At 47.6% G+C, this 25,419-nt stretch overlaps 1 protein-coding gene across 4 annotated transcripts in view; it reads right to left on the bottom strand.

Moving 5' to 3' along the window:
- Nucleotides 1–2,930: 2,930 nt before the first annotated feature.
- The window catches only part of ZNF618 (zinc finger protein 618), a 180,608-nt gene continuing 158,119 nt past the window's right edge, over nucleotides 2,931–25,419 (bottom strand). For 3 of the 4 annotated variants that reach the window (XM_030817674.1, XM_030817675.1, XM_030817673.1), the window contains 3 exons: nucleotides 23,136–23,213; nucleotides 11,522–11,623; nucleotides 2,931–10,864 (listed from right to left, as the gene is read on the bottom strand). In XM_030817674.1, the coding sequence (XP_030673534.1) occupies nucleotides 9,348–10,864; nucleotides 11,522–11,623; nucleotides 23,136–23,213 (1,697 nt within the window). In that variant the 3' untranslated portion in view covers nucleotides 2,931–9,347. Of the gene's footprint in view, nucleotides 10,865–11,521; nucleotides 11,624–23,135; nucleotides 23,214–24,244; nucleotides 24,290–25,419 lie in introns of all 4 variants that reach the window. The other variant, XM_030817672.1, reaches the window with a different exon arrangement.

The following is a 25,419-nucleotide window of genomic DNA, read 5'->3' as shown; positions in this document are numbered from 1 at the left end:
CAGTGCAACTGCTGGGCCCTGGCCCAGGGCCAGAAGCCCTTGGTCTGGGCTGGCTTCTCCTCACCCTTGGGAAAGGGAGTAGGTGGGCTGTCTAGAGCAGCTCAGGACAAACTTGGCCCAAAAACACAACTCCAGGAGACTCCAGTGTAGACACACGGGCTTTACAAACATCTGATTTATAAATATCTCTTGTTAACTGCATCCACCCAGAGCCCCGATGGCTGCCGTGGCTGTGGAGGGATTGGAGGCCCCAGCTTTGTGTGTTCTGAAGTCGAGAGCTGACCCTGGCAGAAGAAACCCAGGCAGGGCCCTACCTCTTCCTCTCTGTGGGTGACCAGCATCCTAAGGGCCGGTGGCTAGTTCAGTCCTGGGTTCGCCCCTTGTGCCCTTAGCTCATTGGCTTGAGGGACCGGGCAGGAAGGAAGGAGGGATTCCATACTTCTGGTTGAGGGGATGAACCTGGAGACAAGGATTTGGGGACTGAAAGCTTTGCAGTCCCCTCGGTCAGACACATCAAGACCCTCCCTTTGTCTCCCCCAACATCCAGTGTGGGGCTTACAGGTTCCAACAGAGAAGACTGCCCTGAGGGACAGCATCTGTGGTCAAGGCCTGGACTTCCTGGGCAGAAGCAGGTGGGGTCAGGTAGAGGGAGACAGGCAATCGTCCAGGAGAAGTGAGAGGCCCTCCAGCCTGGGACTAACAAAGGTCCTCCCATCCTGTGTCCACGTCCTGTTCCTTCCACACGTGCTTCCCATACCAGGGCCAGCCAGCCATGGCAGTTTGAAGGGGCCATGTTGAAGAGTGATATTTTGAAGTGACTTGAACTGAAAGATAAAATGTTTAAAATGGAGGGTATGAGCTGCAGGTGTACAGGCCAGCTTCAGCTGGTGGTTGGACACGTTGCTCACGAGGTATTTTCTTTTATTTTTTTGAGACAAGGTCTCGCTCTGTCATTCAGGCTGCAGTGCAGTGCCATGATCTTGGCTCACTGAATCCTTGACTTCCTGGGCTCAAGCGATCCTCCCACGTCAGCCTCCTGAGTAGCTGGGACTATAGGCGCATGCCACCATGCCTGGCTAATTTTTGTATTTCTGTTGTTGAGACGGGGTTTCACCATGTTGCCCGGGCTGGTCTCGAACTCCTGAGCTCAAGCGATCCTCCCACCTTGGCTTGACGAAGTCTTGGGATTACAGACATGAGCCGCCACGCCTGGCCGAGGTATTTTTTCACAACTCTGAATTCGTCACTTGAAAACTGAGTTTCCACATAAAAATCTGGGTTTCTCAGTTCTCTTAAAAATAATTGGCATCCTGATGCCAACGATGAGCTGGGGCTTAGCAGAGATGCCCCCCGGAAGGGCCTCACCTTGTGTAACCAGCTCTGCTCGCCGACCTGCCTGGTCTGGGGGCATTTGACTCTGTGACACTTGCTACGACTTTTCACTAAAAATAAATTTAAAAATCCATGTACCCTAGCTTTTAACCCCCAGGGGTGGGATGGGGGAGCAGCACCTTGTGACCCTGAGTCTGAGGAATTCACGATGCTCATCTCAGAAGGCGCCAGGAATCTTTCTCCGCACAGTGGACACCCTTACCTTGAAGGTTCACTCCATTCTTAAATAGTCTCACCTCAAATTTCTCTTTCAAAGGTGCTGGGCACACTCACTTCCATTACAAAATAAATGTAGCTGCAGCTGCTTAATAAAGAAACATCTTTTCCTCCCCTTTTTAAAGCATTTTTTTTCAATCCAGAGGCTGCTTCCTCAGCTGTGAGGGCTCCCGGGCCATGCCCTGGCCTTATTTGACTGCAATGTTCAAGAGTGTGGAGGAGGATTCCTTCGGCCACAGCAGGACTCCTGACGTTTCATTGCAGGTTACATAGAAACTCCTCTATTAAACTTCAATCGTCGGCTCAGAACATCCACACAGTTCACTTAGCATGAAACTCCTAAGGCAGGATGGTTTTGAGGGCAGTGCTGGTGCTCCAATTGCCCCTTCGTGCTGTTACACGTGCGGTTTGATGGAATTTTTCCAGGTGATCAAGCAACACATCCTCTACTTTGAAGCAGAGTTGCCCACACCCGGTAAAGATGGTGTCAAGCCAGGGCCTGGGGTGTCTGTCACTCACTCACCTGGATGGCAGGATGGCGGTTTCACCTCTTAAGGGGCTGTTCTAACAGTGGGCCCACTAGGAGGAGTGGTCACCCCCTCCTGCTCAGGCCCCAACTTGCCTGCTGGTCTCTTCTCCCTTGACTGGCCTTTGGTTTGCTTCTATTCCAGAAGAGCATTGGTGTCTGCACATCTGAACGACATCAGGCTTGGTGAGCCCACCAGGGCTGGCCTCTAGTAGCTCATGGTGGAGGGCACTGATTCCTAATTTGTTCAGAGTCCCTCATGCCATCAGGAATTTGGCAAAAGCCATGGACACTCTTCCCCAGCACATGGACGACACATACAACAGTTATAACATCACATACACCATTTAGGGGGCCAAAGCCGCTAAGTAAAGGGGCACAGGAGCCTCGCGGATGACAGCAGGGCAGGGCCAACCTGCACATACGCCTGAGGCATTAGACCTGGAGGATGGAGACTAAATCCATCCCTTCCTCCATGGGACAATGCTCCACAAGCCCAGGAGGGTCACATCTCCCGCGACCATGTCCCTCCCTCATTTATCAAACACTGGCTGAGCCAGGTCTGGTGCAAAACATGAGCTGTGAGCTCACAGGTAAGTCCCTGATACCAGCATCACCACAGGTAAGTCAACGATGCCAGCATCACACAGTGTCCCGCTGGGATGGATGTGTGCTGTCACCCCAAGTGCCCTGTCTCTGGCCCATCTCCACTCACCTGGGCCCTGCAGGTGCTCTGCTCCTAACTGGACAGTATGGTCCAACCTCGAACCCAAGAAAAAAAACACCACACGCTGCATCTTTCTAAAGGTTGTTTTATTGTAAAACCATAAATACAACACTGACATGAAATCATTTAAGCAACTGATCCTCTCTAACCGTTAAAAGGTATCTTTTTGCCTTGGCATCAACCAACTGGGAAATAGTGCTGCAAGAATTCAGGGGGCAGGGGAGGTACTGAATCCTGGGCTGGGGCTTTTGGCGACTTAAAGAACCGAGTGGAACCTTCCTCTTCTCCCTGGGAATGTTCCACTTTTGGACAAGAACAGACAAGTAAAAACAGCAACGTTAAACAGCTCAGTTTTAAATTTTATTACTTTGTAAAAATCTTGTTTTCTGTTCCTTTCCTCCATTTGACATCAGTAAATGTTTTGAACATCATGAAACTGATTTGGCTGTAAATGGAGAAACGGCACCAAAACAAAGTGAAACAAAAACCCAAAGGACAAACAGAAAACCCTACATAAACCCTCAAGTTTGGTCTCGGGGGTTTACATATCACAGCAAGAACCGTCAACTCAACCCCCATGCAATGTGACTCCCTGGAGAGCTGTTGGATCCACACCGATACAGGAGACCGCACACAACGTCTTTTGTTAATTAACACAGCAAGTGTGACACTAGGTAACTTTTTTTTTTTTTAAATACAGTACATGGTACACAGGGTCCCCAAGATGGCCCTGCATAAACCCCTCGTGAAGACTTGAGCCAAGCACCGGCTGTTTATAAAAATATTGTGTTGCTACAAAAGTATAAATTAATGCTACCGGTATTAAGAAATATTAAACACATAAAACTTATAAGGATTAAGAAAAATATTCATTAATACCTGTAGAAAACTCTGGCCTAAAAAAGATATTTTTTTTGTGTTTGTTTTTTTGTAAATTTTTTTTGTATTTTTTTTTTTTAAGATGACTTGAGTTTCTTGCACTCGAAGAGAGAGACACAGTTAGATGTGTCTATGGTATTGCCTAGAACGTCTTAACTACTGAGAAAGGATTCGGGGGTGCACGCACGTGGTTACTGAGTGGGGGGTGGGGAGGAGGGCACCAAGGCTTTCTCAAAATTTACCTGATGTGAACGAATCACTGGCGTGAAGTTGTGGGGAAAAGAAAAAGGTAGGATCAGAAAACAACTGAAAATAATTTACGCTTCTTAAAAAATATCTCTGCTTCGGGTGGTTGTACAAAATGATTTCCTGATGCTTGGGATCTGAATGGCCCTGGACGAGCTGCCTGGGCCAGCCCCACCATGCGGCCCTCGCTCTCTCCTGGCTGGCAAGGCCCAGCCCCCGGTCAGTCCACGAGCTCGTTTCACCGCGTGGGATGCCGCCCACCCTGGCTGGGCGGGAGGGAAGGTCCTAGGCGGAGACCAGCTGGCACCTGGGTTGTGGGAGGAGCCCCTCCTTCCGGCTGGTCTCAGACCTCCTCATCTGTGCCAACCTGGAATTCAGGAAGCGCCACAGGAATCCCAGGCCCCTGAGGTTGCGGACAAGGCTGGGCTGTGCCCCTTTAAGGAATTTTGGTTTGAAGAGTCAAGGTGCCCCACGGAACGCACGGTTGGGCAGGGCCCTCGTGGGCCGTGATGCTAACGCCCAAATGCAAACCTAGCAAATCCTTCTCTGTACAAGAATTGACTCTTTAAAGCGACACCCGTGGTGGGCGGGGCGGGGGGAGGGGCGGGGCATGAATATGTCAAACAGTGACCGACAATCTTCACCCTCATTAAAGTGGGAGTGGGCGCCTCTTCCACAGAAACCACCGGGCTCCTTTGGTGAAAGCCAGGGCTCCCCCGACCACAATCCTCAAACCCAAATGAGAGAGGAGGAAAAACAACTACTACAACAAACTCCCCCAGAAAACCCTGAAAAGGCAAAACCAGGAGGGGAACGTTAAGAGGGAAAACACTGTATCATTGGTTCACCATAACTGGCCTAGCAAACATTAGCCACAGTGAAAGGGAGGGGCTGCCTCCTTCCCAGTTCTTCCACTGGCCCAGCTGGACACGGGGGCCGGAGCAGGGCTGGCGGGGACAGGAGCTCCCACCTACTGGCTCCAGGGGATGGCTGGACCTTCCTTAGTCTCTTGTTCTGTCTAAATCATCGGCCTTGTTAGGAGCCCTCCTTAAGATGCATCCCAGAGATAGAGGCATTGCCGCTGTTGCCAAGGCGAAGGCAAAGCTATGAACTTGGGGCGGCTCACTGAGACACCTCCTCTTCCAGCATATCCATCATGATGACAAGATGAGGGGAGTGTCCCCAATGGAGCCATCTTACAGCCTGCTCCAGCCACATCCCATCTTCATTTCAAATCTTCCCGATGACCCTGTGGCCCCTGGAGAGCATGTGCTATTCCTAACGTCTCTCCAGAAGCCTCCTCTTCAAGGAGTCCAGCTCAAGTCCAGGGGAAGCAGGTGGCCTTGTTCAAAAACAGGGGACTCCTAAAGGCAGAGGTTCAGCTTCAGTGGAAACACGCCTTGTAGATTTTTTCTCTGGTGTTTCTTTAAAGTGCAGGAGATAAAGGTGAAACTGAAAGAGATGTCTCTTCCCAGCCTACACACCTGGTGGCTTCCTTGAATCCTGGAGACTCACAGCTTCTCATCTGTGTCACTGCACTGCCCTCCTGTCCTTGCCAGGAAACCCTGGTACCCTTTTTCCAGCCAAAAACCAATCCCCAGATGTCAAGTGTGAAGCTGCCAAGCAGGATGGTGGCAAAGCTTCATCGCTGGTGATGCAGCAGGTGGCCTCTGTGCGGCGAACACCCAGAGACGCAGTGCAGGCAGTTCTGCTCAGGTGGCATGCGTTTTGTTTCCTGGTTACTAAATGCCATTAGAGGGAGGCCTGGCTGGCTGAGCCAGGCATCGGGAAGTGGAGAACTGTGCCAGAACAAGGGCATCCACCCACGGCCCGGATGGTACCACTGCTCTTGGTGGACCTGAGATTCCTCAGGCTACTCCACTCTGAGGGACCACCCTCAACGCTGCGGTTCTTGGCTTGGGCTTTGTTGCTGAAGCAAACTGACCTCAGATGAGGGAGAAAAACTTGCCAGGTGGAGGTGTGTTTTCTTCACCTCCCCTCTTGGGTCCATGTATGTCAAAACAAAGGCCATTTCTGTCCTGGGGACCACATGGCTCAAGGCTAGTTGTCTCCACATCAGCAGGCCACCACCTTAGGCTGTGAGAATATGGTAGAAACGGCCCAAATTCCTGGTCCCAGATCCCCCAAAGGCTTGTGATGGAAAGACCTACAGTGGCCCCAGAACGGGGAGGCAGATGACAAAATCCTTCCAGATGTGAAGGTCAGGCTGGACACCAGATGAACTGGAAGAGCCTGTCTCAATCCTTTGGCTGAACTAGAATTTGGTGAGGTGGATATTGTTGGAGATAAAGGGGCCAGTAGCTGGACTTGTGAGATCTTTGGGTTTTATTAAGCTGTTAGTTGCAGCAGGATTTGCACTCTGAGAACAGCCTGTCTGAGAAGAGGGCACCTTGGTACAGCCTTTCCTGTTGGTGACACCAGTTTCCAGAGGGAACCAGAGGTTGCAAGAAATGATCATCTACTATCTTGTTATCTGACTGGACAAGGCAGCCCCAGAGGACAGCTTTCTGAGTACCTAGTGGCATTCACATCAAACCTGCAGAAGCAAGCCAACCCCTAAGTATTGAATTCAGGTGGAAAAGAAGGGAAAGGGAGGTAACCTATGATCAAATCTCTTCCTGGAGGACACACATCCCATGCTTCAAAGAGGAGAATGCTGAGTGCTCTAAATGCACATCTGGGCTTAGTCCGATGGCTTTCCAAGAAAGTGAAATGCCTATTTTCTAATCAACTGGCCCAATAATGGGGCATCACCAGCACAACTTTGCTCCAAGTAGAGGGAGGATGGGCTCCCAGACTCCGCTCTCACCTACCACACAAAGTAGGCAGCTCCTATCCTGGTGTGGGTCAAAGTGCCAGTCACTGTCCCTTCCCCAGCAGTCAAGCAACGCTAGAGGGACCTTTTGCTGTAGGCATCTGTCAATCATCAGTGATGCTGAGGCCACCTTCCAGAATGCCTCCAAAGGCCCAACTGAGAAGTATGCTGATGTTTCTTTCCATATTCCCTAGGAAGTGACATGAGGCTCCTGTCTGGATTTCTCCCCGTTCCTGCTCCAGTGTGGATGGCGGCTCTTCTCTGATAAGTGGGCTCGGTCCCTCAGTTGGAAATGTTGTGGAGGAAATACCTAGAACTTCTCCAGGAGAGGAAATGGCATGGTAGTTCCTGAGACCACGGTTTGCTGGAGCAAATGTGGAAATGGCCCACTTTGATCCATTTCAGTGTGTCCAAGACTCAAGGGGAGAGCTGGGCGAGTTCTCATGAGGCAAAGTGTGCAGGCTCGGCTCCCAAACACGATGTCCCAGGTCCATGATCCTAAAGCCTTCATGAGGTTTGCAATCAACTTTACTCCCTGCTCCCGTCATGGACCTAGGGGGAGAGGGCTGTGGTACAGTGCTTTTTGTAGTCGAGGTATCTCACAGTTGAGTAATGCTTTATTATTGGGAAGGGGTAGAGTTGACTTAGCCAACCCCAGGATGACAGAAGGTGCCTTTGCGAACAGCCTCCCGTCATGATGGCCATTCTCAGCCTGAAGCCTTAGTGTAACCACCCCATCCCATGGCTAAGGGTGGCCAGGGGAGTGAGACCACCAGCACTTTATTCACTGAGAGGTGTGGTGGGGGTGGAGCGCTGATTTGTGACAGAACCACCTCTTGTGAAGGGAATGGGGTGTCACCCTTGGCATCTGAACTGTGTGTGTAGAACCTAATTTGCTCACAGCTGGGGGAACAGGAGAGAAAAGCCTGAAGACATCTTTCACAGCATCGAGTCGAACATGGCCAAACACCATCCCACCCTCGGAACATCAACTGCTGGGGCCACAACGCACCATGCTCACTGCCGTCCTGGAAGTCGGAGGTGTGAGTGAGGACCCCGAGGGCTGTGGCAGCAGAGCTCCTGGAAGCCTCAGGGTCCTGGGAAGTGAGGAGAGGCTGTGGCAGGTCTCAGGTGTGGTGGATGTGACTATAGGCTGACTTCGGAGTCGCTGTGGACTGCCAGGGTCGGGGAGGGGGTGAGTAGTGTGATGGACACTGGGTACCACGCACAGCGGACCAGGAGGGCAGCTCTGGCGCTTACATTCAGAACTCCCAAACCACTGCTTCCCCTACAGCCACCAAACCCTGCAGCTGTGGAACCCGTGACTCCTCCCCAACCCCTGGTCTCCAAATAGCACAGCCAAGAACCTGATCTTGGCCATTCGAATATGTGAAAACTGAACTGTACAGGGAAGGCCAAGAAAGACCGTAGGATACTGAGTATACCACTGAGATGAGCTAGTTTACAGTGTGACTTGAGGAACAAAAGGGGCAAGTAAAAAAACAAAACTCCAAAACATAAGTTATAGACATTCAGTGCCTCTGAGCAGAGTCTAAATCAAATCTGAAGAAACAAAATGAACCCCCAAACAAGGTAAAATTGCTAAAATGTTCGGGAGAGAAATTATTAGGGAGTGGAGACAGTATCTATACTTCTCTGAAAAATGTCTTTCTCTCCTCTCTTATATTAAAAAGCAAAATGTCAGCTTTATACTCTTTAAGTCTCCTTTCCTGATTTGGGGAGATAGATAGGTGTGTTTCTAAGGCGGCTGCCCCAGGACACCCAAGGGGTATCTCAAAGGCAGCAGCTCAATGCCCTGAAGGTGAACGAGAAACAAAGTCCAGTGCAGAAACCGTCCATCTGATGCAGTGTGGAGAGTCCACAGCAGAGCAGCCGAGGGTGTGTGGGGGCGGGCGCACAATGGGATCAGGAGGGTGAGAGGGCTGGAAGAGGGTCAAGGCGGGAAAAGGAGGACCGGGGTGAAGGACAGAGAGCGTCAAGTCACTTCAGATCTCAGCTGCCTGAACATTTCACAACATCAGCTTTCTGCCAATCTGCACACCTGAAAGCGGAGTCTTCTAAAGCCCCCTTACTGAGAAAAGGAGGTGAAACATCTCCCTCTTTCCCAATCGCTCAGCTTTCCTGACACGCCCAGTTCAATGCACACCCGTCCAAGCACAGGCGTGTGTACACGCACCAGCACGCACCAGGGTCGTGTGTGTGTGTGTGTGTGTGCGCGCGTGTGTGTGCGAAGTTTCTCTGGCCATGGAGATGAGCACAGAGACCCCCCACACCCCCACAACCACAGCACATGTGTTCAGACATGTGCACACACGTGTGGCTGTGTACACACACGCACACACACACATATTAAAAAAAAGCACTTAAGATTCCAGGGGGCATTTATAATGAGGTCCACAGTGTTTAGAACTTAAATTCCTTTTCTTTGTTTGTGACAGTGTTGTGTGGTTTTTTTCTAATGTTATCTTCTCTTTTTCTTTTTTTTTTTTCCCCGAAGCCAAGTCTTAAAGCATGTTGGATTTCAGAAACATGAGTTTATTCATATCTTCTGGACTGAGCAGCCGCCTCCGTTTGATTAGAAGCGCTTGTTCACACATATTTACACACCCGCTTCTGGCACCCACGGCCGGAACCGCCAGGAGCCAGAAGGCGAGCTTGGCGAGTTTTGTGTGCTTTTGGGTAACGCACGACCAGTACTGGAAGAGATCAGGGGTAGCCTGGAAGAGGGGCTCCTGCAGGTAATCGTACACTTCATTTTTGCCCAGCCGATCATCTTCCTGAGCTGCGGGGTTCTCGCCAGCGGCAGAGCGGGGCTTCTTGGCAGCGGGCTCGAAGTCGGCCTCCTCGGCCCAGGACTCCTTCACCTCGTTGATGAGCTCGCAGACCTTGCCAATGATCTCCTCGTGCTGGTAGGGTGGCACAGGCCGCAGCTTCTGCTGCGGGTCCAGGATCATGGCCACCTTGTGGGCCGGGTGCACCTTGAAGTTCTCCTTGAGCGCCTCCAGGAAGAGGTGGCAGAGCTTGCTGACGGTGCCTGCGTCGTTGGCCTTGGCCGTGAACAGCTTCTCCAGCCTGACGTAGGTGGGCAGCACCAGCTGCAGGGTGGGCTGGCTCTCGTTGCTCAGCTCGATGACTGCCTGCTTCACCGGCGTCAGGATGGCCGCCAGGTTGCTGAGTAGGTGCTTGTTGAGGCTCTGGATGAGGTTCATCTTCTTGGCCCGGCTGTAGAACTCGCAGATCTGCTCGTAGCGCTCATGCACCAGCAACAGTGAGTCCGTCACCGAGTTCCAGCAGGGCGGTGGCGACGTCTCCTCCAGCGACCCGAAGGTCTCCTTGGCCAGGCCCGTGGAGCCCGCCAGGTCCTCACACACGTTGAGCAGCTCGATTACCTCGTGCATGCTGCGGGCCTGCAGCGTCCGCTTGCTCAGCACGCTCTGCACCACCGAGTTCAAGGCACAGGCTGAGCAGCGAAGGCACATGCCGGCCTTGGAGAAGGCGGACGTGCTCACCCGGCAATCCGTCACGTACACTGTCCTGATCTCCGACATCACGAACTCCGACAGCACGTTCTGCACCCAGTGGTGCACAAGGTCGCCGCTGTCGCGAATGTCCGCACCCTTCACACCAAGCACATAGCTCTTGATGTGGTTGCCCTCGGCCTGGTAGGCTGTGAGGATGTAGCAGGAGTCAGGGCCGACACTCTGGGAGTGGCAGGTGACACCGATGCCTAGGCAGGCATTGCTGCCTAAGGCACAGGTCACTTTCACCTTCACCTGGTTGTACATGCGTGGCAGGTGCTTCAGTGCCAGCGTGTTGAAGTTGCCCAGGATTTCAGTGACTGAGAAGGCCCCATAGCGGGCACCACTGTCTACTAAGGTCTGGGCCAACTTCAGGAACTCCTTCCCACTGACCACGCTCAGTGCACCCAGGTCGGCGCACATGACCCTCAACAGCCGCTCTGCAATGTTCTGCCGCTCCTTTTCAGGGATCATGCTGTTGGGTGTTAAACCACTGGTAGTGGCTGGCAGAGGACACAAAGAGAGATGGGATTAATTCTGGCATTCAAGGCTGCTTGCAGTGGCAGTAGCCTAATACTCTAAACATCTAGTATTGGGAATGGCAAATATATTTCCTCTTGCACACACATGGGTGGTGCTGGCTGCCTTTAATATGTGACGGTCTCACAGGGATAAAGTTCTATGATTGATTAGTAAGGCCTGCCATGGGCATGGGAATAGAATGTAGTGGTATGTATGCAACATAATTGCGGTCTATGTCATTCCCCTAGATCTTTGAAGCCAACTAGTCTAATTTCTTCCTCAATATAGGAATCTCCTCTAATATGGGAATCTTCAGGAAATAAGATACATGGGATCATCATGTCAGGAAACAGCAACCAGCAGAAATTGTGGAGAGGTGGGTTCTAGTTCTGATTCTGCCACAAATTGGTGCTTTCTGACCACAAAAAAAGTCACCTCCTCTCCCTGGGCCTCCTTCTGCCCATCCCCTGAGTTAAGAACTCCTGCAAATAAGGTCTTAGGTGTAAAAGTGCTTTGGAAACTATCATGCGTCATCTTACAACATCACAGGAAACACAAATGGTGGGACTGGGGGCGCAGAGAGGAACAACTAGAGCATAAGGGGACCCTCAGGTCCAGCCCTGCTTGGGGGGACCTACTGTTATTGGCGCTATTCCTCTGGGCCTGAGGTTTCCACTTCTCTTCTACAACAGCAGGTGGCGATCGGGACTGGTTGGAGGCGATGTTGTTTTCATTGTCAGCTGTGGGCACAAAGGGGACAGTGTGTTACCTAGAAGGGTAAGAGCCCTGTTGAGGAACGAGATGAGAACTAGAGTGTGGTGGGTAACAGCCGAATGTGGCCATTGGGACTCAGGCCTGGGTTAAAATCCTGGCTCCTCCTTAGACAACTATCTATGCTTGCAAAGCCTCATTTTCATCATTTGGAAAAACTAAGGTAATCATATGGACATTACACTACTGCTGGTAGGACTAACAAGAGCGAATCCAGGAAGAGCTGAGCACAGTATGTGGTGTGGAGCAAACTCTCCGGAAATGGGAAGCACTGGATCCCAAGCCTGGCTGGGAACCCCACACCTACTCCCTGCACACAACCACAGAGTTCTAGCTGATATGGAGGGAAGGGAGTACCAGTCACACCCCCCAAGTGGCCAAAAACTCCTTGTACTCTCTCACTTCCGCAAAGTTTGCATTTTTTAAGTATATTTACTAGAAATTTTATGAAATGAACGAAACAAAACCAAAGCCATGTGTGACACAAAGTACCAAATTATCAAACCCCTCACTGTAAGACATGGAAACGGAAGCTCGGATATAAGAAAATATTTGCCCAAGATCACAGAGAAAACAGTAGAGGGGCTGGACATAATCCCAGGTTCCCAGTTCCTGGATGTGTCCTCTACATACTTCTCTGGTTTTTTGTTAAGTGCACATATGCAGTTGTATCCAGTTATAAGTAATTGGTAGCTGCCTATTCTCCTGGATGCATGGTTACTCCTTGACATGTTTATGGGATCATTTCTGAATAGGAAATTGTCCAAGTCACATTCTTGTCACTACTCATGGCCACATGCACTTCTATCACATACGATACACCACAGCTTGCTTAACCACACTCCTGAGTCCTAGGTTTCTGGCTCTGCTGTTTTCAGTATTACTGTTCTGCTATGAACCTGGCTGCCTAATTGTGATCCTGTGATGTAATAATCCGGCAACATAGATAAAGGATTCCAAGTGAGATTTACTCCAGGAATATAGTTGATTAAACATACACAAATAAATGTAATACACCATGCTAATGGAGAAAAGGACAAAAAATCACATGGTCATCTCAATAGATGCAGAAAAAGCATTTGACAAAATCTAACACCTTTTTCATGATAAAAACACTCAATAAACTAGGAATCGAAGGGAAGTTTTCCAACCTAATAAAGAGCATCTACCAAAACCCCCACAGCTAACATCACGCTTAATGATGAAACACTGAAAGCTTTCTCCCTAAGATCAGGAACAAGGTAAGAACGTTCACTCTCACTCTCATTTCTTCTATTCAACATGTAGAGTCATGTTGGACATATATTCTGAGAAGTGTGTTGTTAGGAGATTTTGTCATTGTGCAAACATCATAAAGTGTACTTACACAAACCTAGATGGTATATCCTATTATACACCTAGGCTATATGGTATAGCCTACTGCTTCTATGCTACAAACCTGGACAGTGTGTTACTGTACTGAATACTTCAGGCAACTGTACCACAATGGTAAATATTTGTGTATCTGAACATAAAAGAGGTATAGTAAAGATAGGATATTATAGTTTTATGGGACCACTGTCATATATGCAGTCCATCATGTACATCATGTGGTGCATGACTGTATTAGAAGTTCTAGCTAGAACAATTAGGTAAAAAAAGAAAAACATCCAGATTGGAATGGAAGAAGTAAAATGATCTCTAACTGCAGATGACATGATTGTGTATATAGAAAATCTTATGGAATCCACATATATACAAAACAATTAGAACTAATAAACAAATTCAGCGAGGGTGCAGGATACAAGATCAATATATAAAACAACATGGCATTTTTCCATACTAGTGATAAACATTCCAAAAGTTGAGTTAAGAAAACAATTCCATTTACAATAGCTTTGAAAATAATTACTTATGATGAAATTTTAAAAAGTATAAGAACTGAACACTGAAAACTAAAAACACTGTTGAAAGAACTCAAATAAGACCTAAGTAAATGAAAAGATATTCCATGTTCATGGACTGGAAGACTTACTGTTAAAAATTGAGTCTTTCAGTCTATGAACATGGAATGTCCCAACTCATCTAGATTAAACACAGTCCTTATCAAAATCCATATTGTTGTTGTTTTTCTGCAAAAACTGACAAGCTGATCCCAAAATTCATCTGGAAATGCAAGAGATACAGAATAGCCAAAACAATTTAGAAAAAGGACAAAGTTGGAGGAATATACTTCCTGATTTCCAAACTACTACAAAGCTATAGCAATTAAGACAGTATAATACTGGCACAGGACGGACATATAGATCAATGGAATACAACTGGAAATAATAGAAATAAGCACCTACATTTATGGCCAACTGAGTCTTGACAAGGTTATCAGGACAACTCAGTGGGGGAAAATAACAGTCTTTTCAACAAATGGTGCTGGGACAACTAGATACCCACATGTAAAAGAATGAAATTGGACTCCCGCCTCACACACATATAAAAATAAACTCAAAATGGAATACAGACCTAAATGTAAGAGCTAAAAGTATAAAATTCTTAGAGTTTTATAAGGAAACACATGAACTGATTAGGTCTCTGTGCCCTTGGGTTAGGCAGTGGTTTCTTGACACCACTGCCTGGATATGACACCAAAAGCACAGAAAAAAATAGATGAATGGACTTCAAAATTAAAAACTTTTATACTTCGAAGGACATCAACAAAGTAAAAAGACAACCCACAGAATGGGAAAGATATTTGCAAATAATCTATCTATAGAGATCTTGTATCTAGAGTATATAAAGAACTCTCACAACTCAATAATAAAAGGATCAAAAAAAAACAATTAAAAATAGGCAAAGTCTGTTCACTGATGATACGATCATACACCTAGAAAACCCTAAAGACTTGTCCAAAAAGCTCCTAGAACTGATTAATGAACTCAGTAAAGTTTCAGGACACAAAATCAATGTACACAAATCAGTAGCACTGCTATACATCAACAGTGACCAAGCTGAGAACTAAATCAAGAATTCAACCCCTTTTACAAAAGCTGCCAAAAAACTGTCCCCCCAAAAAACAAACAAACAAACAAAAAAAACACCAAACCAAAAAAACAACTTAGGAATACACTTAATCAAGGAGGTGAAAGACCTCTACAGGGAAAACTACAAAACACTGCTGAAAGAAATCATAGATGACACAAACAAATGGAAACACATCCCGTGCTCATGGATGGGTAGACTCAATATTGTGAAAATGACCATACTGCCAACAGCATCTACAAATTCAATGTGATTCCCGTCAAAACAACATCATTATTCTTCACAGAACTAGAAAAAACAATCCTAAAATTTATATGGTACCAAAAAAGAGCTTGCATAGCCAAAGCAAAGCTAAGAAAAAAGAACGAATCTGGGGGCAACACATTACCGGACTTCAAACTATACTACAAGGCTATATTCACCAAAACAGCATAGTACTGGCATAAAAATAGGCACATAGACCAATAGAACAGAATAGAGAATCCAGAAATAAAGCCAAACACAGCCAACTGATCTTCAACAAAGCAAATAAAAGCATAAAGTGGGGAAAGGACACCCTATTCAACAAATGGTGCTGGGATAATTGGCTAGCCACATGTAGAAGAATAAAACTGGATCCTCATCTCTCACCTTACACAAAAAAATCAACTCAAGATGGATCAAACACTTAAATCGAAGACCTGAAACCATAAAAATTCTAGAAGATAACATCAGAAAAACACTTCTAGACATTGGCTTAGGCAAAGAACTCATGACCAAGAACACAAAAGCAAATGCACCAAAAACAAAGAGCTAGATGGGACTTAAATATAAAAGCTTCTGCACAGCAAAAGAAATAATCAGCAGAGTAAACAGATAACCCATAGAGTGGGATAAAATCTTTGTAAACTATGCATCTGACAAAGGACTAATATCCAGAATCTATGAAGAACTCAAACAAATCAGCAAGAACAAAATAAACAATCCCATCAAAAAGTGGCCTAAGGACATGAATAGACAATTCTCAAAAGAAGATATACAATGACCAATAAACATATGAAAAAATGCTCAGCATCACTAATGATCAGGGAAATGCAAATCAAAGCCACAGTGCGATACCACCTTACTCCTGCAAGAATGGCCATAATTTAAAAATCAAAAAATAATAGATGTTGGCATGGATGTGGTGGAAAGGGAATACTTTTACACTGCCGGTGGGAATGTAAACTAGCACAACCACTATGGAAAACAGTGTGGAGGTTCCTTAAAGACCTAAAAGTAGATCTACCACTTGATCCAGCAATCCCATTACTGGTTATATCTTTCTTTGGAGAAATGTCTATCCAGATCCTTTGCCAATGTGGTCAATGGGCACATGAACAGATGCTCAACATTATTAGCTGTCAGAAAAATGTAAATCAAAACCACAATGAAATGCCATTTCACATGCACTAGGATGGCTGTTATCAAGAAGGAAGATGATAAAAGGTGTGGACAGGGATATGGAGAAATTAGAATCCTCATACACTGTTGGTAGAAATGTAAAAATGGTGGAGCCACTTTAGGTAACAATCTGGCAATTCCTCACAGGATTAAACAGAATTACCTTACAGCTCAGTATCTCCACTTCCAGGTATATACCCAAGAGAACATGTGTCTACACATATACATGACTTGTACATGAATGTTCATAGCAGCATTATTCATAATAGCCCCGAACTGGAGATCTAAATGACCATCAGTAGGTGAATGGATAAACAAATTGTGATATATCTAGACAATGAAATACAACTCAGCAAAATAAAGGAATTATTGGTAACACAGAACATGGACAAACCTCAAAAGTATGTTAAGTGAAAGAAGTTAGACACAAGAGGCTAAATACCGTAGAACTCTACATACAATAAAATCCGCTAAAGGCAAAACTACAACGAAAGAAAGCAGGTGTTAGCTGCCAGTGGCGAGGGTAGGAGAAAGGGAATGACTGCAAAGGGGCATGAAGGAACTTTCTGGGTTGATGGTAATATTATTTTTATATTTTAGAGACAGGGTCTTGCTCTGTCGCCCAGGCTGGAGTGCAGTGGCACCATCATAGCTCACTGCGGCCTCAACCTCCTTGGCTCAAGTGATCCTCCCACCTGAGCCTCCTAAGTAGCTGGGACTACAGGGGCGTGCTACCATGCATGGCTAATTTTCAAATTTTTTGTAGAGACAGAGTATTGCTGTGGTGACCAGGGCTGGTCTCAAACTCCTGGCCTCAAACAATCCTCCTGCCTCAGCTTCCCAAAGTGTTGGGATTACAGGTGTGAACCACTGTACCTGCTCTAAATTTTTTTAATTTTAATTTTTTAGACACAGGGTCATGCTATGTTGTCCCTGTCCAGGGACTGGTCTCAAATTCCTGGCCTCAAGCAATCATCCCTCCTTAGCTTCCCAAAGTGTTGGGATCACAGGCATGAGCCACCATGCCCAGCCACTGTTATGTATTTTTATTGTGATGGTAGTTAAACAACAGCATACATTTGTCCAAACCAATCAAACTGTACTCTTCAAATTGGTAAATTTTATTTGTCTAGTAAATGATATCTCTGTAAATCCGATTTTAAAATAAACTGTAAAGAAACCTATTAAGTTGGTAACAGCGATTAGCTTTGAATAGTGAAATTATGGTTGATTCTTTATTTTCTAACCTCTCTGCATTTTCCCAATGCAGAGAATGCATTTATTTTCATAGACAGACTTTACATTCACAGAGGCGAAACACAATTTCCAATGAAAACAAGTAGCCTTGGTATTTCTAGGAATCCAACTTACAAGGGATGTGAAGGACCTCTACAAGGAGAACTACAAACCACTACTCAACAAAATAAAAGAGGACAAAAACAAATGGAAGAACATTCCATGCTCATGGATAGGAAGAATCAATATCATGAAAATGGCCATACTGTCCAAAGTAATTTATAGATCCAATGCCATCCCCATCAAGCTACCGATGACTTTCTTCACAGAATTGGAAAAAACCACTTTAAAGTTTACACAGAACCAAAAAAGAGCCCACATTGCCAAGTCAATCCTAAGCCAAAAGAACAAAGCTGGAGGCATCACACTACCTGACTTCAAACTATACTACAAGGCTACAGTAACCAAAACAGCATGGTACTGGTAACAAAACAGAGATATAGACCAATGGAACAGAACAGAGCCCTCAGAAATACCACCACATATCTATAACCATATGATCTTTGACAAACCTGACAAAAACAAGAAATGGGGAAAGGATTCCCTATTTAATAAATGGTGCTGGGACAACTGGCTAGCCATATGTAGAAAGCTGAAACTGGATCCCTTCCTTACACCTTATACAAAAATTAATTCAAGATGGACTAAAGACTTACATGTTAGACCTAAAACCATAAAAACCCTAGAAGAAAACCTAGGCAATACCATTCAGGACATAGGCATGGGCAAGGACTTCATGTCTAGAGCACCAAAAGCAATGGCAACAAAAGCCAAAATTGACAAATGGGATCTAATTAAACTAAAGAGCTTCTGCACAGCAAAAGAAACTACCATCAGAGTGAATAGGCAACCTACAGAATGGGAGAAAATTTTTGCAATCTACTCATCTGACAAAGGGCTAATATCCAGAATCTACAAAGAACTCAAACAAACTTACAAGAAAAAAAAACCCCATCAAAAAGGGGGTGAAGGATATGAACAGACACTTCTCAAAAGAAGACATTTATGCAACCAACAGACACATGAAAAAATGCTCATCATCACTGGCCATCAGAGAAATGCAAATCAAAACCACAATGAGATGCCATCTCACACCAGTTAGAATGGCAATCATTAAAAAGTCAGGAAACAACAGGTGCTGGAGAGGATGGGGAGAAATAGGAACACTTTTACACTGTTGGTGAGATTGTAAACTAGTTCAACCATTGTGGAAAACAGTGTGGCAATTCCTCAAGGATCTAGAACTAGAAATACCATTTGACCCAGCCATCCCATTACTGGGTATATACCCAAAGGATTATAAATCATGCTGCTATAAAGACACACGCACACGTATGTTTATTGCGGCACTATTCACAATAGCAAAGACTTGGAACCAACCCAAATGTCCACCAATGATAGACTGGATTAAGAAAATGTGGCAAATATACACTATGGAATACTATGCGGCCATAAAAAAGGATGAGTTCATGTCCTTTGTAGGGACATGGATGAAGCTGGAAACCATCATTCTCAGCAAACTATCGCAAGGATAAAAAACCAAACACCGCATCTTCTCACTCACAGGTGGGAATTGAACAATGAGAACACTTGGACACAGGAAGGGGAACATCACACACCGGGGCCTGTCGTGGGGTGGGGGGAGGATAGCATTAGGAGATATACCTAATGTAAATGACAGTTAATGGGTGCAGCACACCAACATGGCACATGTATACATATGTAACAAACCTGTGTGTTGTGCACATGTACCCTAGAACTTAAAGTACAATAAAAAAAAAAAAAAAGTAGCCTTACTGACTTTCTCCACTACAGTACAGAGATGTGAAAACCCTGGATTTGAACCCAGTTCTGCGATGGTGTGACACTGAATTAGCTACTTCAGCTCTCTGGGTCTCGGTTTTCTCTCTTCCATCCAAAGTGCTAGGGCAGGGTAAGCTGCAGGAATGATTCTTATTCTCTGCCCTTCCATAGAACTTAGAATTGAGATTCTTCAACTTGTATTAAATAACAATGTATAATATTGGTTGATTTAAGACTTTTTCTTCTCCATATGCCACAAGTACCACTCCCAATACAAATGAGTTAAAAGCTCTGTGAAAGGCTTGATTTATAGCTTGAGATGAAAATAAGGTTTCCTCGGTGTGGCTATCCTGTGTGTCCTCCCCCTCCCCCACATGTACATTTGTAAAGGGCTGGATGCAAAGCTGGAATAAAGGTTGCTTCCCAGAGAGGGACCACTGCAGGCAGGAGAAAGCAGGTATTTCTGACAGGGATGGAAAAAGAGGCATCTGCTGTTGTCAGGTCTTAGAATGTGCCATGGCCCTTGATACTCCACATCCGTCATCTCTGGAACCCTCAACCCAGCCCTGCTGAGAATACCAATAAACCCACTTCACAGACAGAAAAACTGAAGTCCAGGGAGGTGAAGTGGCTCAAAGGGGTCAGAAACCAGGTGTGGTGCTAGGCACGGTGGCTCAGGCCTGTAATCCCAGCACTTTGGGGGGCTGAGGTGGGCGGATCACTTGAGGCCAGGAGTTCAAGGCCAGCCTGGCCAACGTGGTGAAACCCTGTCTCTCCTAAAAGTACAAAACTTAGCTGGGCGTGGTGGTGTATGCCTGTAATCCCAGCTACTAGGGAGGCTGAGGCACAAGAATCGCTTGAGCCCAGAAGGCGGAAGTTGCAGGTATACAGCTGAGATCGTGCCACTGCACTCCAGCCTGGGCGACAGAGCAAGACTCTGTCTAAAGGGAAAAAAAAACAAAAAAAAAACAAAAAAAAAAAACAAGAAAGAAAGAAACCAGGTGTGGTCACCTCCAAAATCCTAAACCCATGAGCTGCCAGCTTGCTTGCTGTCTGGAAAGTCTCCCAATCTCTCTTAGCTGTGGTCCTCCTGGCTGTACTTTAATGAGGAGGCTGAAAGAGATGACCTCTGAGAGGGCTTCCATCTCTGCTAACCTTCCATCAGGGTCTACCTGAGGCTGCACAGGGTGGATGTTGAGAACATGGGCTCTGGAGTTCACTGCGAGAGCTGGAATCCTATCCATAGCCTGCCACTGTGCCTGCATAGCCTTGGACAAGTTACTTAACCAATTTGTGTCTCCGTTTCGTTAGCTATGAAGGTGGAGCTGTTATGGGCACTTAACTCTGAGGGTTGTTCTGAGAATTAAATGAATGAATATATGTAAAAGTCTTAGAACAAGGCCTGGCGCCACGTAAAAGCTCAAATGCTATTAGATACTTTTTTTAGGAGCTGTGCAACTTTGGGCCAGTGATTATGTTCTCTGAGCCTCGGTTTCATCATCTGCATAATGGGGATGAAAATGTCAACTACCTAATCAGGAAGATCTGATGAAATAACCTGTGTAAAGCTCTCAGTACCACAAGCGACGCACAGAAAGCACTCACAAAATTTTAGCTATCTATGGTATTATTACTGCCAAAGCATGCTTCAACGTCACCAAGGCACGCCAGGTTTTCCTACAGCACAGAAAGGAAGTTTATTAGCGGGAATTACCCTGTGCCATTCAGCAGCCCCATAATGAGATTGGTGTTATTCAAGGCTGATCCTCCTTATCGGCGGTGCTGTGAACTGCGCAGCTCATGATGCTTAATTTCTCTCTATGGAGCCAAGCCTTTAATCCCGATTCAGTGTGGCTGGGATTCAGCCTGGCTTTGTGCTGGATTGCCAGCCAGGCGTTCTCTGGCTGCGCTGAACCAGAACAAAGCAGCCCACGGCTCCACTCCGAAAACAAGCCAAGATGCTTGGGAGAGGTGGGGCCACCTCAAGGCTCAGTCCTGATTTGCATTTTAATGGCCTCCAGGGATGGGAAAGCACTGGCACCCAGGCTCTTCCCTAATCACAGCTCAGCTTCCAGAAGCTGGCAGAGCGCGGGCAGAGTGCCGAGGATTCAGAGGAGGAGTGCAGAAGGCTGTGCTGTGGGAGTCTCAGGACCAAGCGATATGTTCAGGCAGTGGTTCCCAAGCAGCTTGCCAACTGCTGTCCCTAGCCCAGGGATCCTGCTTCCCCATGGGGTCCAAACACCTTGAGCTGGCATTCAAGGCCTTCCCTGGTGAGGCACGGCTGACGGCAAAGGAAAGCAGGGGGTGGGAAAGCGTGGCGCAGGGAAGGCTGCTGGAGACGGGGATTTTCAGGCCCTTGCTTTAGAGATGGAGACACAGCTTCCTGCAGGAGGTCACACAGTACCCAGACACACCAGTTAGAGCAGGTCTCTGAGGCAAGTGCCTTGGCTGCCACTCCAGAGCTCTGTCCTGATTTTAAGTTCATTAGAAATAAATAATAGGCTCCCCAAAAAGATCATCTGATTTCATGCCTAATATACAGCAGATAACCAGTTAATATATGCTGGATGAATGAATGAATGATAGAGACGACACTAATAGAACAGTACTCAACCTAAAAGAGATTCTAGTCCTGTAATACTCTATGCTAGTCAGGCCAGACCTGGGAGATGATATGAAAGATTTGTACAGTAACAATAACAGGTGAAATAATAGCAGCTACCAATTACTGAGCACCATTATGTCAGGCACTTCTCAATCATTATTTCTAATGCCTCTAGAGAATTCCTCTAGGGAAAGGGGTGGAGGGACAGCTAGCTGCCTCCCCAGACTCACGTTTCCCTTTGCAGAGTGTCCAGCTGTCCCGGGACAGTGGCTCTGGACATGCTTCCGCCCATGGATTCAGGCTGGTCATGTGACTAATTCTCCCACTGGAATTTGAGCATTTACAGATGTCACTTGCGGTCTGAAATGGTAAAGAAGTGTGCCTGCCCCACAGCCTCTCTCCCCCTCCACAAAGAGAGAGGACGCTGAAGATCTAGAGGAGGATGGAGCCAATAGAAAAAAGAGCCTTGATCCCTGAATCACCATGTGGAAGCCACCCAACTAGGTCATGCGCATTGGGCTATAATGTGGGTGAGAAGTAAATGGTCTGTATGTTTAACCACTGAGAATTTGGAATTATTTACTTATTCCAGCACATACTGTCTCCCTGAGACTTGTGTTATGCCGTGGTGAAATGTAATAAAAAGGCTGCCTAGAGAGCAGATAACTGCACCTGTAGCTCCAGAGCAGTGGTTCTCAAAGGTAGGTCCCTGAACCAGTAGCGTCAGCACTGTCTTAAGACTTACCAGAAATGCAAATCCGAGTCCCCACCTCTGCAGACCTACTGAATCAGAAACGCACAATGGAGCCTAGAAATCTGTGCTCAAGGAAGCCCTCCTGGTGATTCTGATGTGTCCTCAGGTTTGGGCGCAACTGCATTCTGGGACATAGGGTGTTAGTGAATGAGACTCTGCTCTGAGGCGGGCCTTAGCCCAGCTCGCCTTGGGCTGCATGGCTCTCCAGCCCCACCTTCTGCCTCTGCTCACCTTGATCTCAAACCATGTTCCATTTTCACCTGCACATTTTGCTTCCAGGCTAGCTCCTACTTGGCCTTTAGGCCCAACCAAGAGGCCACCACCTCCAGGAAGTCTTTTCAACTCTGTCCCACCTCTCTGTGTTCCCACAGAGCCTGTGCTGCCTCCCCACTGTCCCCGCCTGCAGAGCACAGACCAGCCTGTGTTAATAAGTGACTGACTGGGGCTCCCTGCAAGCAGGTTCCATGTCCTGTGACCGTTTTCCAGGAAAGAGCGGCCTTCCCCAGGGGCCTCAGGTCAGGCCCTAACCATCTCTTCAATTTGCAGGAACTGAGGAAGGAGAGGGGGAGAGAAGCCGTATCCTGCTTACCTGCATGGGACTGCATGTGCTCCAACAGGTTGTTGTAGAACTGGAACTGGATCCCACAGGCGCCGCAGGTGTAGGGTTCTGGAGGGAGAAATGAGGCAGCCACGTGAGGGGTGGAACCAACGCAGACACCTTCTGCTGGGCTGCAGGCAGCTTTGCAAGTGGGAACCCAAACACACACTGGGTCTCTGTGCTCAGGGCTCTCTGGGCCCAGCCTGCCTGCCTCCCCTGTCACTAGACCCATGAGGGAGAAGCTGGGGGAAGGAACGATGGAGAGAGGAAGCCATGCAGAGAGAGACCATTAGCTCAATTGAGCAGCTATTTATTGAGTGCTTACTGCGTGCCAGCCACCGTTCGGCGCACTTGAGATGGGGGTAGGGAGAACAACATCAACATCAACAGACCAACGGCCCTCTTGGGGCGGAGACTGAGTCTCATGGTGTCACAGCCCAGCTCTCTCTGTGGAACCACATGAGGTCACTATTTGCCCAGTGAACAAATGAACGAATGTATGAATGAACAAAAACCAAGGTAACCGACATAAGGGAAACAAGAAGGAAAAGGGTAAGAAGTGGAAAATCCACACAGAAGCAGGAGGAAGTGGGGATCTGATGGGGAAAGGGAGGAGGAGAGGGAGGGAGGAGTGAGGGAGGGCACAAGGGGCGCAGGGGCCTGGATCACTCAGCTCTCTGCTCTTAGCACTCACGTCAGTGCCTGGCAGAGAAGAGGGAGAAGGAGAGAAGGAAGAGGAAAAAGCAAGAGGGGTGGGAAGAAGAGCAAGGAAAAAAAGAAAAAGGAGGGCTGCGATAGGGCTCGGAAGAGGTGTCCTGAGGCTGCCCGATGACCGTGAATGGGAAGGCCTGAGCTCCTGCCAGGGCTGGGGCAGCAGAGCCAAGGCTGCTGCTGGTCAGGGCTCTGCCCCACCCCATCCAAACTGCTCCACCCACCCAGGGCTGGACCTCGGCCTGCCTCCACCAGCTGCCGGGTCTGCCCGGGAGGGCGGCGCAAGGCCCATCTCACACAGTCTGGAGGCTGCAGGAGCACGTGGCTGGCTGAGTTCCTTCCCTGCCCTGCCTTGCCCTCTCCAGCCCCCCGACGGGACCATCACTTACTCTGTAGGAGAGGGAAAGGGTTGGAAATCAGGGGACTTGCAGTTTCTGCAAAAGAGAAACAGTTTAGCCATCTCTTCTAGTTCTGCTGTTCTGTGCTGATAGTCATAATTTTTACTCTTAATAACCAGTGAGCCAGATGGGGCTTTCAGAGGAGCGGGGAGCATGTGAGAAGGAGGCTCACAATCTGGGGTGGGGTTGCGGGGAGGCTTGACACAGAGGCCACGCCTTTCAGAGGATCAAGGTTTACTGTGGGTGCTGGGGCCACCAGGCAGGGCAAGACAAGTCACTGCCATCCCTCCGGGACACCCTTCACTCTGAAAGAGTGAGGACACATGAGTACTGGTGAGAAGACATCCTTGCATGGCAGCTCACTTCGGGACAGGGAGCTGGCAGCTACTTCTAGGTTCTGGCACCAGGGTGGGGATGTTTGGTACCAAACACCAGAGCAGCCACCGAGAGCGGCTGTGCTTTGGAGGGCTCCTGCTGGCTGGCATCTCTCCCTCACTTCCTGGCACTGCCAGAGGTTGGCAAGCCTCAAACGCAGCAGGCAGCACAGCAGGGCCAGATGGACTAGATGGGGAATCCTGGCTCCACCACTTATAATCTGGGGGACCTAGGGCAGCAATCTACCTCTCCTGAGCCTCAGTTTCCCACTCCAAAAAGTGGGGATAACAATAACATTGAACCCCATGGGGCTGTGGAAAGGAGGAAGACAGATAAGACACATAAAGCTCTGAACACATGCCAGGCACACAGTAAGCACTCAATCAACGGCGGCTGCCAACAGCAGCAGCAGCAGCAGCAGCAGTGCTTGCACTATCGTTCCCAATTGTGAATATTAGCTCTGGGGGCGGGGGATGCACAGGGCGTGCAGCATGGCTTGGCTGGGAGCACAGGGCACACCCGGAGACCTCGGTTCCAGCCTGGCGCTGCTACTTATTCCTGTGTGGCCTTGGGCAAGTCACTCCATCCCTTTCAGGCCCACCTCTTGGAGAGGTTGTGTGGATTACATTGTTCAAAACCTCATTCCCTTCCGCAGAGCAGTCATCAAATCACTTGGTTTACTTAAAAAATTAAAATGACCAACTATCACCACCAAAAAAACCCTAACACCTGAGTATGTAATCTGTGCCAGGCACTCACTGAATGTTCACAACCACCACGGGGCTATGTGT

This window comes from Nomascus leucogenys, chromosome 8 (genome assembly GCF_006542625.1).
Source record: "Nomascus leucogenys isolate Asia chromosome 8, Asia_NLE_v1, whole genome shotgun sequence".
In the NCBI taxonomy this organism is placed as follows: Eukaryota; Metazoa; Chordata; class Mammalia; order Primates; family Hylobatidae; genus Nomascus; species Nomascus leucogenys.
Note: the sequence above shows the minus strand (reverse complement) of the source record. Positions and strands in the feature narration are given on the sequence as shown.